The sequence below is a fragment of the Liolophura sinensis genome, chromosome 6, assembly GCF_032854445.1.
Source record: "Liolophura sinensis isolate JHLJ2023 chromosome 6, CUHK_Ljap_v2, whole genome shotgun sequence".
NCBI lineage: Eukaryota > Metazoa > Mollusca > Polyplacophora > Chitonida > Chitonidae > Liolophura > Liolophura sinensis.
Genome location: NC_088300.1, coordinates 66,610,693 through 66,625,393, shown reverse-complemented (window position 1 = coordinate 66,625,393; position 14,701 = coordinate 66,610,693). Strand labels below are relative to the sequence as shown.

At 40.0% G+C, this 14,701-nt stretch overlaps 1 protein-coding gene across 1 annotated transcript; it reads right to left on the bottom strand.

Annotated features, from left to right (window-relative positions):
* Positions 1-520: 520 nt before the first annotated feature.
* On the bottom strand, positions 521-12,396 carry LOC135467451 (protein STPG4-like). Its single transcript, XM_064745225.1, has 8 exons — positions 12,175-12,396; positions 10,662-10,736; positions 10,158-10,327; positions 9,677-9,761; positions 7,129-7,202; positions 6,257-6,311; positions 4,546-4,665; positions 521-1,475 (listed from the first exon to the last, which is right to left on the bottom strand). Exons 1-8 carry the CDS (start codon positions 12,394-12,396, stop codon positions 1,362-1,364), a joined length of 915 nt encoding a protein of 304 aa, XP_064601295.1. The 3' UTR covers positions 521-1,361.
* Between the last annotated feature and the right edge of the window lie 2,305 nt (positions 12,397-14,701).

The window sequence follows — 14,701 nt, the reverse complement described above, 5'->3', positions numbered from 1 at the left end:
ACTAAGCGTTTTTCTCGTGGCATCCGATTGGCCGTTGACCAATGTGATCGCAGAGTCGTCCAGCTATCTGTTTGATAAGGCTGGGTTGTTGATCAGGAGGTTTGTCAGGAACCTGGCTTAAATTCGTGATTTTCTCCTGTTTGATGGAACGATAAAAACCTGTCGCTCACTATCATCCGTCGGTTGCTGCTAGATGGTATACGATCGGAGAGAAAGCTCACCTGAGCCGATCTTGAACTCTCAGCGATTGCATCGGTGAGAGGCTTCTGGTCAAGGTCACAAATGTTCCCCAGTCCAATAAATGAATTACTGCCTTTAGCGTTTATATAATAAAATATCATAAAATGGCTCTACGGCTCATCACGTGTGTTCCGCTCGTGGATGAAATCCACCTTTTTTGGAAACGCTAACAAAGCAAGAAACAGATGGGCCTTCGAGTACAATTGTGATATATTCCAAAAGATTCTGAACAGGAGCTTGCTGTGCTTAACAAACTTGGTGTTGTCCATCCCGACTCCTCGGGGCGCTACAAAATACTTTGGCGTTTTACTATTAATGCGAACAAAATAACATCTAAGTATAGACTTTCTACATGTAATATGTTACAACAGAGAACACACATTGCACAACAAAAGGCTTCCATTGTAATACTAAGCGTAACGTAATACTATACAAAACAATACCATAGAACGCGTTCTTCCAACGAAATATGTGACACGCAAATAATACTGGTTTGGCATGAAATAATTTAAGTGGAAGCCAAAGTGAGACTTCAACGGTGATAATGGTCCATCCTTTTCAAAATAAACGAATTCATTTGACACCATCCATAATACCAATTCGATGTTAATATTGCTTCGAGTGGTTTTCTGATCTTGTGTCCAAAACGGTTGAAAAAAGGAAATGTACTGGTCAGATCAAATACTGCATGGTGGAGTACAAAATATACAGGGCTTGGAGAGGTCGAAATATCTGCCCATGCATCTACGTGCATAGAGGAATCGTTAGTCTCCCATGGAGTCTCATGCACGGCCTTGCTGCACTGCGTTTATACATATACATACTCTGATAACAAAGTGTGCTGTAAATCAATAACATAAATAACAAGCACGAAATTTCAAAGGTTCATGCAGGATGTCGACGCATAACAGTATGTTGGCATCAGATACGAATGTCTTGGTTTGGCACACTGAAAACCATAAAACAACTGACATTACCTTCTAACTTTTTAAAGTCACTACGTAAATTTCCACTGTCAGCTCTTAAGCCCACAACCCTGGCCGACTCCTTCCTCGAAACTATATATAATCTATATGTGCCCTTTCCCCCGACATCCCCAAAACATTTTTTCAACAACAGCACTAAGCCTCAAAGGCACTAGAGAAGAAGAGTCCATGTTGTCTGCCCATCTTGGTGATCGTAGAAGGCATCGGAGCTTGGAATGTCCTCTCGTACGTGCCGGGACCTGGCACTTTCTGTAAGATAAGTAACAGACGGTTAAGTTTTTGACCGATTGAATAAGAGAGTAACAGGATCGGCCGATTCCAGTATTTCACCCATAATGGATAATTCACGTTCATTCTACAGGCTTGCCTTAATCGTTTGTGGCACTTGCTATATTTATTTCTGGCTACGTTATACCGAGAACAGAACAAAACCGAAATACAGTACAGTTCACCTTTATTGAGGTGGCAGAAATTCCTGCCACTGAATTAGTTCAGTGTAAGTCCTTAAGCACCTCGATGTAAGAACAAAACTTAAATCAAACATATTTAGTGTCGACTATGGACACAAGTTTCATCTTTTGACTTAATACACTAGAAAGTGTAGCCAAGTTGTTGATGGATTTTACCATATCGTGCCCTTACTGGGATACAGAGACTATCGTCAATGTTTTGTTTGTCATTTCTGAAGTACAACATTTAATGACACGAGCAACTCTTCCACAAACGTATTCACGGGAAACAGTGCATATGAACAATAAGCATCCAAACACACCATAGACCGCGACACATACCACAGTGAAGGGTCAACAAACAAGCTGCCGTGATCTACTTGTACGTAGCAGCTAGCGTTTGTCGCCACAATTTTGATAACACACGATGTCCAGATATCATGGAGACCCTTTTTTAAGGCGTAAAAGAAATTCGCGCTAAAGCAGCCTAACAAACTGTTGATCCAGCTAGAAATCCGTGGGAAAAGGTACGCCCTTACTTTTATTTTTTTTATTATAGCTGGTTCTATCAAGAACTATACATTATAAATGCGTCATGTCTCCAAAGCAGTTTCCGTTAAGTTGGACTGGTCCAACACTGATTGGCTGAATTACTTTTTCCATCGTATCAAATGATATATTTTGACTTTTTCTCTCTCTTTTTTTTTTGGACTAACTAAGATAGCTAGGGTTTAGGATGCAGAAACCACTGTGCAATGGTATACAGGACAAATCTCCTGACCTGCAGTCGCTCCCGAAGAAACGAAAGGTGGATTTGAGCATTGCTCAGGAGCTGGTGGGTTTGCTTGGAGGCTGGACCCGCTCTTATCACACTAATAGTATACCTCCGCTGTCGTCAGACACTATACCCTCTACCGTCGCCTGGAGGTGGAGAGAATTAATCTCGTCAAGAATAGAACATGGTGCTTTCAGCGGTAACAAGCATGGAGTCAGTTTGTGTTTTTGCATGCAGTTACCGCGGACTCACATGCATGCATTTAGTGTTCATGCCACTTGTCACGTAACCACAGTTCGTGCTTTTGTCTGTTACCGCTGAGTCATAGCTGGTGTTTATGACAGTTACCAGGCAGCCACAGTTTGTGCTTTTGTCAGTTACCGCTGAGTCATAGCTGGTGTTTATGACAGTTACCATGCAGCCACAGTTCGAGCATTTGTCACTTACCGCGGAGTCAGAGCTGGTGTTTATGACAGTTACCATGCATCAACAGCTCTTGCTTTTATCAGTTACCGCGGAGTCAGAGCTGGTGTTTATGGCAGTTACCATGCAGCCACAGTTCGTGCATTTGTCACTTACCGCTGAGTCATAGCTGGTGTTTATGGCAGTTACCACGCAGCCACAGTTCGTGCTTTTGTTACTTACCGCGGAGTCAGAGCTGGTATTTATGACAGTTACCAAGCAGCAACAGTTCTTGCTTTTGTCATTTACCGCGGAGTCAGAGCTGGTATTTATGACAGTTACCAAGCAGCAACAGTTCTTGCTTTTGTCATTTACCGCGGAGTCAGATCTGGTGTCAGAGCCGCAGCGACAGTTAGTGCTTTTGTCAGTTACTATGCACGGAGTCACGGTGTTCCTATCAGTTGGACGAAGACAGTTTCGTGAGCTAAGGCGAAGGGAAAAGCTGCTTGACCTAAACCGCTATTGGAGATAGACGTGCCCGGTAGAGGCATACGGTGTGTCTGACGCTAACGGGATGCACATACTGCTAAGAAGAAAAGTGAGAGACAACGCTATTCACCGCTAGGTGAAACCCGGCTCTGTTTTACAAAGTGGATTTCTTATTAAGCTATAAGTCTAACTACTTGATTACAGAATGCATTCAGTTAAAGCTACACGAGAGCGTATATTGGCTTTGAAATCACCTTGAGAAACAGCTACGCTACTAGGCGTGTTGAAGAACCTTTCAAGTTGTTCACGAGAGAGAAGTTTTGCTTTTCTGGCTATAGTAAAGACGCTATAAAAGGCTTGAAATTCATGTAAGGCGAAATCACAAGTCATGAGTGGGCTTTGCATATTTTCACATAGTTAGACCACGTGCACACGTATCAGTCCTATCAGACTGAAGAAAATTCACGTTCAGAAGCGAGATTTCGCATTCCATGAACTATTTACCCTGCAAAGCTACAACTAAAACAAAGCTACTGCTTAAAACCACTACTGACGTGTCCGCATACCGTAAATAGAATGGCCTGCAATGAAACCACATTCATATAAATAATAATACTGGGCAAAAGAATTAATTATATACGGCATACATGTATCTTCTATTATTAGTAAAGAATACATAATACCGTACCGATAATGGTGTGTGGGCTTATAACTTCAACAGTAATGATATTGTAAGAAATAAAATTTTCAGAGCGAATACCTATATACATGTATGGTGAACCGTAAAACGGGCCTAGCATACAATAAAATGTGTACCTGAACGCGTACAATCGGAGTATCTACTCACTTCCACTGTCCAGACGTGTGTTGAGTATAATTTATTATCTACTAATATAAAACATGCTGTACGAAATAGGTTTTATGCATAATACAATATTGTATGTTATATGGTGACTGCTTATTTGTGCGTGACAAACCCAATGTAATTGCGTGGAATTACTGTGGTCAGCAAGTGTTATTGTATATGCGTTATGTGGTGATTATTCCAATCGCCGACTAAGGCACTCCCTTACCGTTGACTGGCACCGATTTTAGACACTCCCTTACCGTTGAGTGTCACCGATTATACAACACACTCCCTTGCCGTCGAATGCCACCGACTATATAACACAATGATTTACTGTCGATTGTCACAGACACGTACCGTATGTGCAGATTTAAATCGAGGTGTCCCGCTCCTAAAACTCGACGTCCCCAGCTTATCAATGATCACGTTACTGGTTACCATGGTCGGCTCGTAGTTACCGGGGCCCGGGCCGTCTTTCTGGAACACAATACACGACACAAAGCCAGTTGATACATTCTACTTTGTTGGCTAAGATTATTTTTAGCGGAAAGCACATTATGTACACTCACGTTTATTCACGTTTATTACCCAGTAATGTAATGGAATGTCTGTGTGTAATTAGAAAGATATATATTTATGCTGTTACATCTGCAATTGTATTTATGTTTCACTCGCTTAAATAATACAATACTTTGTAAATAAACTGTTATAAGGAAAAACGTCGCCACTTAATTCATAGGTCATGGTTGGGAGTCTTTGGCGGTATATTCGTGTACAAACTGTACATCGCAGTTGGATAACTCGAACAGAGTTTCGTTCTACAACAATCACAGCGTTTTTTTCTTTTTCAAAACTTTTATCCGATAACAAATGGACAAGACAAGCAGAAATATTTGTCTGTTTCTATTGCAAAATGGACAAGACAAGGAGTGGCATTTGGCTATTTATAGTGAATAAGACAAGCAGAAAGATTCCTAAGAAAAGTGGACAGGCTATTTGCTATGTCAAATGGCTAAGACAAAGCAGAAGGGTTGGTCTGTTTACGATGCTAAATGGATGTTACAAACACACAGATCTGTGCATTTCCAACTCCAAAAGGATAAGACAAGCATATAGATTTGTCGTTTATGATGACAAACAGAAATACTTGACCTCAGTCCTTAGGAGCTGAATTGTCTAGTATTCAGTTGGCTTCATACAGAAGGCATCCTCAGAGAACATCTGTTAACACTATTATACAAAAATGTATCAGCAAGTAAACTGCCGTGAAAATCATACCTGTGTGTTTTCTTATAGTGTCACCTTGTATTTTGCATCAGTAAACCTATAACCCCACATAACGCAGCCTGTCACTGGACGTCATTCTGTCATTCAAATTTATCCAATTTTCTTTCAGTTTGTTCATTTACTTGATAAACGTTTCACGATGCTTGTTTTATTTTCAAGAAGTTGCAAATAACCGTATAAAAGATTTGTCTCATCGCAATATCATGTCATCGCCTCTCTTTGATCACGCAGGGTGACAGACCCTCAGCGCTCCGACAATACTCGACAGGCCAATATTGTCCGTGGGGTAAAGAAAAACATTTCCTGAAGGTCGACCTGACTTGCACGTTTACATGCGAGCAATAATGTGACTTACAATAACACTCAAGGCTGTGCTCGATCAAGTGCAAATTGAAAATCAATCATCTGCGCATAGTCAATTGGATGATTATACTTCGCAATCACCCAATTCCATCTACCGCCTGTAAAAACCTTTGTATTTAGCGATTATCAACAGGCCTGAGCCAGTCCGAAACAAATCCTTTCAGGCTCACAATGAGACTTCCAACCTTGAGCGTGCCTAACACTGGGCCGTGATGTTATCAGCTGAAAGCCTGTCAGAACAATGGAGTCAGGATTACCCTAAATGCGTTTCCTTCAATGGAATCCCTCATGTGAGAAATGGTAGATAAAAAGCATTGTAATTCGTCAAGTAGCCGACTATAGGCTATAGCCTAGCATAGTAAGCCCAAAAGAAACTATATAGGTCTAATGTCCAATGCCGGCCTATATATATACTTACTGGCTTGAAGTGTAATGTTGGGAAACGGTTAGCTTGTGAACGGAAGTACCAGTGACTAGAAACAGAAGAAGAGTTCAACATGATAAAATATGGTTCCTTCATGTACGACGACCTCAGGGAATACTGGAAAACCAGCTCATTCATTCGGTGCAGCTGTGGACAATACAAAGTAGTTATCGATTTCCAAACCCTTACTTCTCAAAACTTAGGTATTTCCATGTCATACTGGGAAACAATTTTCTATACATAATCCAGCAATGAAGATCTGTCTTGCTGAAAATGGTTTGCAAATTTTATATCAGAGCTCATTGAACCATTGGTCCAAATGTACAGATAGTGAACAGTCACACTGATACCTCTCCCTTTCTTTCAATAAATGATTCCATAGGCTCCCTGTATTAGTCATAAAATTTCGTCCATGACTAAGTTGCTCATTTTACTTCATTCTGAGACATGCGGATGGTCGTGGGTTTCCCCCGGGCTCTGCCCGGTTTCCACCCACCATAATGCTGGCCACCGTCGTACAAGTGAAATATTCTTGAGTATGGCGTAAAACACCAATCAAATAAATCAAATATCTTCATCCTGAGACTGAGTTTTACGCATAGTCCTGTAAAGATGTTTTGAGGTTTGTTTGGAAGGCAGGGTGATATTTTACTGGAAAAATGTCAGTTTTTAGTCCGAAAGTAATATTCAACAGCCTTTATGGCCACTAAAAATTTTTAGGTTAAATACAGTTTATTGAAATTATGACATGCATAACAGTATCACTGGAAAGTTCTAACAAAGATATTTTAGCCACTGGTGTAAACACTGTACTTTTTACAAAAACAACAAAAAGCACATATCACCAGTGCTGTCAAACTTCTTACCTCGATGGCAGTTTGTCTGTTGTTAAGGTTAGATGCTTTTCCACGGAGTATGACGTGGGACAAACGTTGATATCCTGTATACAGTGAAATAAATCACAACGTTAACACAAATGACTCTACTCATGCATATCACTACAAGTAAACATTACTACATATACTAACGCTAAAGATAGTATATATATATATATATATATATATATATATATATATATATATATATATATATATAGACTTTTGTATACCTTTATACAGTAGGATTCTGCAGGTGGACTAAGAGTGCCCACACCTTTGGTTCCATTTCACTGTTTTCATGTTTGTATTGTATACCTGTATAAAGTAGGATTCTGCTGGTGGACTAAGAGTGCCCACACCTTGGTTCCATTGCACTGTTTTCATGTTTGTATTGTATACCTGTATAAAATAGGATTCTGCTGGTGGACTAAGAGTGTCCACACCTTTCGTTCTATTGCACTGTTTTCATGTTTGTATTGTATACCTGTATAAAGTAGGATTCTGCTGGTGGACTAAGAGTGTCCACACCTTTGGTTCCATTTCACTGTTTTCATGTTTGTATTGTATACCTGTATAAAATAGGATTCTGCTGGTGGACTAAGAGTGCCCACACCTTGGTTCCATTTCACTGTTTTCATGTTTGTATTATATACCTGTATAAAATAGGATTCTGCTGGTGGACTAAGAGTGCCCACACCTTGGTTCCATTTCACTGTTTTCATGTTTGTATTGTATACCTGTATAAAGTAGGATTCTGCTGGTGGACTAAGAGTGCCCACACCTTGGTTCCATTGCACTGTTTTCATGTTTGTATTGTATACCTGTATAAAATAGGATTCTGCTGGTGGACTAAGAGTGTCCACACCTTTCGTTCCATTGCACTGTTTTCATGTTTGTATTGTATACCTGTATAAAGTAGGATTCTGCTGGTGGACTAAGAGTGTCCACACCTTTGGTTCCATTTCACTGTTTTCATGTTTGTATTGTATACCTGTATAAAATAGGATTCTGCTGGTGGACTAAGAGTGCCCACACCTTGGTTCCATTTCACTGTTTTCATGTTTGTATTATATACCTGTATAAAATAGGATTCTGCTGGTGGACTAAGAGTGCCCACACCTTGGTTCCATTTCACTGTTTTCATGTTTGTATTGTATACCTGTATAAAATAGGATTCTGCTGGTGGACTAAGAGTGCCCACACCTTTGGTTCCATTGCACTGTTTTCATGTTTGTATTGTATACCTGTATAAAATAGGATTCTGCTGGTGGACTAAGAGTGCCCACACCTTTGGTTCCATTGCACTGTTTTCATGTTTGTATTGTATACCTGTATAAAATAGGATTCGGCTGGTGGACTAAGAATGCCCACACCTTGGTTCCATTTCACAGTTTTCATGTTTGTATTGTATACCTGTATAAAATAGGATTCTGCTGGTGGACTAAGAGTGCCCACACCTTTGGTTCCATTGCACTGTTTTCATGTTTGTATTGTATACCTGTATAAAATAGGATTCGGCTGGTGGACTAAGAATGCCCACACCTTGGTTCCATTTCACTGTTTTCATGTTTGTATTGTATACCTGTATAAAATAGGATTCGGCTGGTGGACTAAGAATGCCCACACCTTTGGTTCCATTTCACTGTTTTCATGTTTGTATTGTATACCTGTATAAAATAGGATTCGGCTGGTGGACTAAGAATGCCCACACCTTGGTTCCATTTCACTGTTTTCATGTTTGTATTGTATACCTGTATAAAATAGGATTCTGCTGGTGGACTAAGAGTGCCCACACCTTTGGTTCCATTGCACTGTTTTCATGTTTGTATTGTATACCTGTATAAAATAGGATTCTGCTGGTGGACTAAGAGTGCCCACACCTTTGGTTCCATTGCACTGTTTTCATGTTTGTATTGTATACCTGTATAAATTAGGATTCGGCTGGTGGACTAAGAGTGCCCACACCTTGGTTCCATTGCACTGTTTTCATGTTTGTATTGTATACCTGTATAAATTAAGATTCTGCTGGCGGAATAAGAGCACCCACATCCTGGTCTCTTTGAATTTGATAACAACACAGTATTTTGAGCAATTTTAGTGACGACTGATAAAATGCAGTTAACATAAAGCAATTTTTAACTGATTCTGTGTGACTCATTACCTGGAGCGCGAAAGTTACCACCTTTTAAGCATTTACATGAAATGTTACAATAAAACGCTGCCGGTGGTAATCTGACGAGACTGGATTTCACTGGTTGCGTGTGACTATTTGCCAACTATCACACTGTCGTCGCTGTTCTTGTTATACACTCTACGCTGTAGTCTTTTGTATTTTGATATGATTGATTTATTTGATTGGTATTTTGCGCCGTACTCAAGAATATTTCACTTATACGATGGCGGCCAGCATTATGTTGAGAGGAAACCGGGCAGAGCCCGGGGGAAACCCACGACCATCCGCAAGTTGCTGGAAGACCTTCAGACTTACGGCCTTGTATTTTGAAATAACCATGTCAACAAATGAATAGTTCCTTACCTTATCTTTCCTTCCGAGGTTCATGAAATCTCTGGCATCCCGTGATACTGCTTTGAAGTTGTACGTAGCTACGTTTTTCTGTAACCTGCAATAAGACCGTTGATGTCTTACGTCAGAATACATTTCATATGGATGGCACAAGTGTAAGCCCCCAATAATAGAGTGTAGCAGCTAACTTGGTTTTGGGTCAACGCAGAAAAAGAAAAAAATATTTTGCCCAAAAAGTGAAAAAATCACACTCTTCACCACATCTCGTGAGGTAAATGACGAACCACCCAACGCCAAATTGCTCTAAAGCCAGCGATGGCTGGATTCGGACACGCGACCTCACTGGTATAACGTGTCTTTTGTCTGCAATAACAGCAATGCATTATAGACGACTGAACCAGAGAGGACTATTTACTTTGGCTACATCAGTAAGGTTTCACACTATTCAAATGTGATTGTGCATTGCTTTGAAAAACTACAAAATCTGACAAACCTTTTTGCTAGGTCTTCATGTTGATAAGCTCCAGGCAGGAGTAAACTCCCTTTATTTCTCAAACCCGGCTCCCGTCTTCTGCCGTCTGATTTAAATCTATATGTGTTGGGCTTTTTAAATATCTCCTCCAGAAAATTGTCTGTTTCATAACTACCAGGTAACGGGGTTTCCTGAAAAGAAAGCGGATTTTAAAACTTTTAGACCTGCCTTTACGTTTTTTATATTTAATTTTCGTTTCTTTAGCTGGTCAAAGATCAATATAGACCAGCATGAAATATAAAACTGTAATAAATCTGCAAGATTATGTCAGTAATACGGTGGAGTTTAGTATTATTTGACAGAACAATAAACGACTATAGCTTGACAATAACTTGACAAATACATATGCATGACTGATGCTCGAAAAAAGCGTGAGGTAAACAGAATTGAAATATCTATAATGAAGCATTATAAATAACATGATAAGAAATGCAAATTTCGATTGAGGCACGTGCAATTACAAACCTTGATATCCTTTCGCCACCATCCCTCACGTGCAGTTACAGGGGGCTCGTAGTTTTCACTCAAACGTTTCCTTTCCTGCAAATAGAAAAATAATGAACAACATATAGAGGAACATCAGTTCCTAAAGGGAAATGTGGCAAATAATTGCATGGATAGTATAAAATAACAATGGTAACACATCAGAGAGAAGCAGTCATCGGATTTCAAAGATGCTGCTAATAGCCGATATTCTCGGCATGACTTTCAAATCAAATTTCCATCTCGTAGTCCATGAATAATTTCGAAAAGAAATACACTTATCCCAGTCGTGCCTTGACGCCAACTGTCCATAAAAACAGCTTGTTAACTGATGTAATAAACATGGGTACTTATACATCGTTTAGCCCAGGATAAAGCGTAAGTGGATACAGCTATGGCAACAGATTGCCAAAGATCCTCAACGCTCTGTCAATATTCACCAACAAGAGTTTTATGCTAAAGGTAACATTTCAAAAGCTGAGGGTGAAGGCGTTCGATGGAATACCCTTAACACGCTATTTTTTTTTTAATCAATATGAAGTTGTGACGCAGAGTAAAATACGCACATTTTATATCCAGGATCTAGATGATATATGACATAATAATCTTATAATCGACAGGAAATTCTGCTGATGACTTAACGGGAGACACTGTAATTACACTCTATTCATCGTATTCATAACCGCGTACATTCACATATAAGCAATAGCCTATATAGCATCGCACACACATATCTACAGTGTGTATATACGCATAATTTACAGCATTCAATATACTATTTGCATGACGTAACTCCTTATAATTACGGTCGATATGCACTATAGTCGAGTCAAGGCTGCCGTCTTGTTGCCTTGATCAAACATCCGAGTAGCATTTCAAACCTGGCCAAACAAAAGGTGCCATACAGCAATATATAGGCTACAGCAATCACTGGGGTATATGTTAACAAGATTCAAAACAATATTATGCAGTATTACCGTAGCGCACAGTACATGTCTCTTGATACAGTTTAATGTCGACTTCAATATTCACACAGCTAGAATACATGGCAAAAGTAATAATTTGAAATACGATCGCCGTCCATCAAAATGCCTCATTAAAAATATTCTTGTGACCACATGTATATAGTATATATATAGGCATATGGAATACAGACCAAAGCCTCTGTGTGTATACCAGTTGGTTTACATCATATATACTATATAGTTTAATTGTGCTAAATAGCTTAAATTGGCCCCACTATACCATATAATAACCATGACAAGTGGGCAGGCCTTTGTGTGATCACTGAAGATTGGTATAAAGCTGAACCGTTATACAGAGATTTTTAACCTTAATAACTACAAAACTGTTTATAGGGTTTAGCACCCCACCCCCACCAAGTTACAATTTGTTTACAAACGTGTTTTGGAGCATACGTGATCACGCAAGTAATATTTAATATATTAAATAAATATATAAATATTTAAAGCCCACGAGTATAAGACTTATTTACCTGTTTTGGATGGTGCATAACTCGATTAAGGAACGTCTCTGTGTCGATTACCATCTCCTGTCGCCGCCTACCCGGGCCCCCGGAGTTACTCTCCCTTAAGGACTTGTCCTTATACGCGCTGTTAGGGGTGACAGTGGTTGACACAGTCGCCGATGTCGGGGCCATTTTAAACCTCGTCCGTCCACTTGCCCGTGTGTTCTTCAGTCTGGCCCAGCCTAGCATTGTCGCCAGGCGTCCTTAGCGACAACACACAGTCACGTGACTTGGATTACTGGCTCGGTGGAGTTATCACGCTCTGTTCACTGCAGGGTATTTTGTACCTGAGCACCTACTTGTAAACTGGCCTACCTGTGAGAGAGGTTCGTTCAGGCAACATTTATATAGCATTCTTTGGCACTCTTAAAACCTCGTGTGGGGCGAGGCAACCACCCTGCGTTGACCGATTGATTGTTTGATTGATTAGTGTTTAACACCATACTTAAGAATGGTGATCAGTTTTATAGGTGGGTGAAATCGGAGTGACCGGAGTAAACCACCGACTTTTGGTAAGTCACTCACGAACTTTCCCACGGGTGTCGTACAGGTATACACGGGGGAAACAAGTGATCTTCAACAAAGGTAAGACTGTCACACGAGCGTCGTCGACTGCTCATCGTCCACAAGGCCCCATCAACATGAACAGTGAGATGGGGAGAATCTGCACATTTCAGGTACACTATAACAGACTACAGCAAAGGGAGAAAAATGAAAGCAGTGACGACAGTGTGATAGTTCTCATAAGGTCACATGTATTACAAGTGAAATCCGGTCTCTTTTCAATTTAGTTCAGCTGGGGTTTTGTTCTCACTTTTCATGTATATGTTTAAAAAATAACAACATACACGACACTAACACTATGTTAGTGTCCTAGTCATAGTGTCCTAACACTATGACTTAACGCGAATTAGGTAACATAATAAAAAACAGACATCATTGACCAAGGCTGGAACTGAACCCGTTCCTCGTCTGTCTCTTGTTTTGGAGTATCGCGTTGTCAAATAACAAGGTGGATTGTTCCTTTCAGACAAAGTGTAGCTGTCGAGAGCATGCTCATCTAAAACTATTAATAAAATGCATAACGTTAACTGGAAATACTGAAACTTTCGATTCAAATCATACAGGAAAAATTGAAAAAATCGTCAGTTGAAACCATGTCGATTCAAAGGTTTAAATACATCATGCATATACGTTGTAAAGAGAATCAAACTTGTCAAGTATTGTGCTTTGTGCATGCTTGCCGTCATTATTGCTCCTTGAATGCTTTTCTTCATAACGTTATGGGATACATGGATCTGCCTTTGTCAAATTTTATTAACCCATGTATCAGTGAAAGTTCTGGATCGATACTGTACGATATGAAGTTCTCAACACTAAAATTACACCTGTAATTCAATGTGCATTATGGACCTCAAGGTTCAAGGTTTTTCAAGGTTTGTATCTAATTACGAGTAAAAAAAAGTACCAATAATCGTTTGCCGGCCATTTTAAATTACCAGAATATCCCAGAAAGGTCAAGTTTCTCGACTTTTTTCTTTAAATGAAATTGCAGCAAATAAGGGACATGAATGCCGAGAAACAGCTGAATTATAAGGACTCAAAGCATGTATATATTGTGTGAGAAGTAGGCCTATACATTTTCTCTTCTGAAGAATCTTGAATTGAATACAGTGGTGCTACATACATGTAGGTGGAATTATAAACTCAACCTATACAGAGCTCAAATATCGTGTACCCGACCATCCACTCATGGGCAGGGAATATTGGAAGCTTAAAAACGATCCTTTGTACCTAACGTTAGGCGTTAGGCCAATATAAATAGGATATGAATGCCCCAATTGGTTTTTGAAAAATTTCCTCAACTATATTCGGATATTTATTTACTTACTTGATTGATGTTTTATGCCGTACTCAAGAATATTTCACTTAGGCCCTATACCACGACAGACAGCATTATGGTGGGAGAAAACCCGGTCAGAGCCCCGGGGAAACCTACGGCCATCCGTAAGTTGCTGGTAGACCTTCTCACATACTACCGGAGAAGAAGCCAGCTTGAGCTGTACTTGAACTCACAGTGACTGCATTGGTGAGAGGTTCCTGGGTCATTGCGCAATATTTCCTTTGACGATCTATATAACAATTAAAGCGTCAATGCATCCGCACTAGGCCTATATATCTGCATGAATATACATGGAGATATAGGATGATGTATCGAAGCATACCTTTTGTGTGTTCCACTGATGAAAAGGCAAAAAGTAATACCTTTTTCTCAAGGCAAACCCTATTCAAAGTAGGGAAACCGCATGAGAACTAGACGTAACGTCAACAGGACATTTATGACGTCACAATCGTTAGCCAATCCCTGCGACCTCACGTTGGATACGACTTGGCGCCGAGCGTTGCTCTCTGTGACATTATTCTGGCTGGCTCTCTACCCCTGAAGGCGCTAATGGCTTCACATTCAAGGTACGCAGAATACGTCAGGGAACCC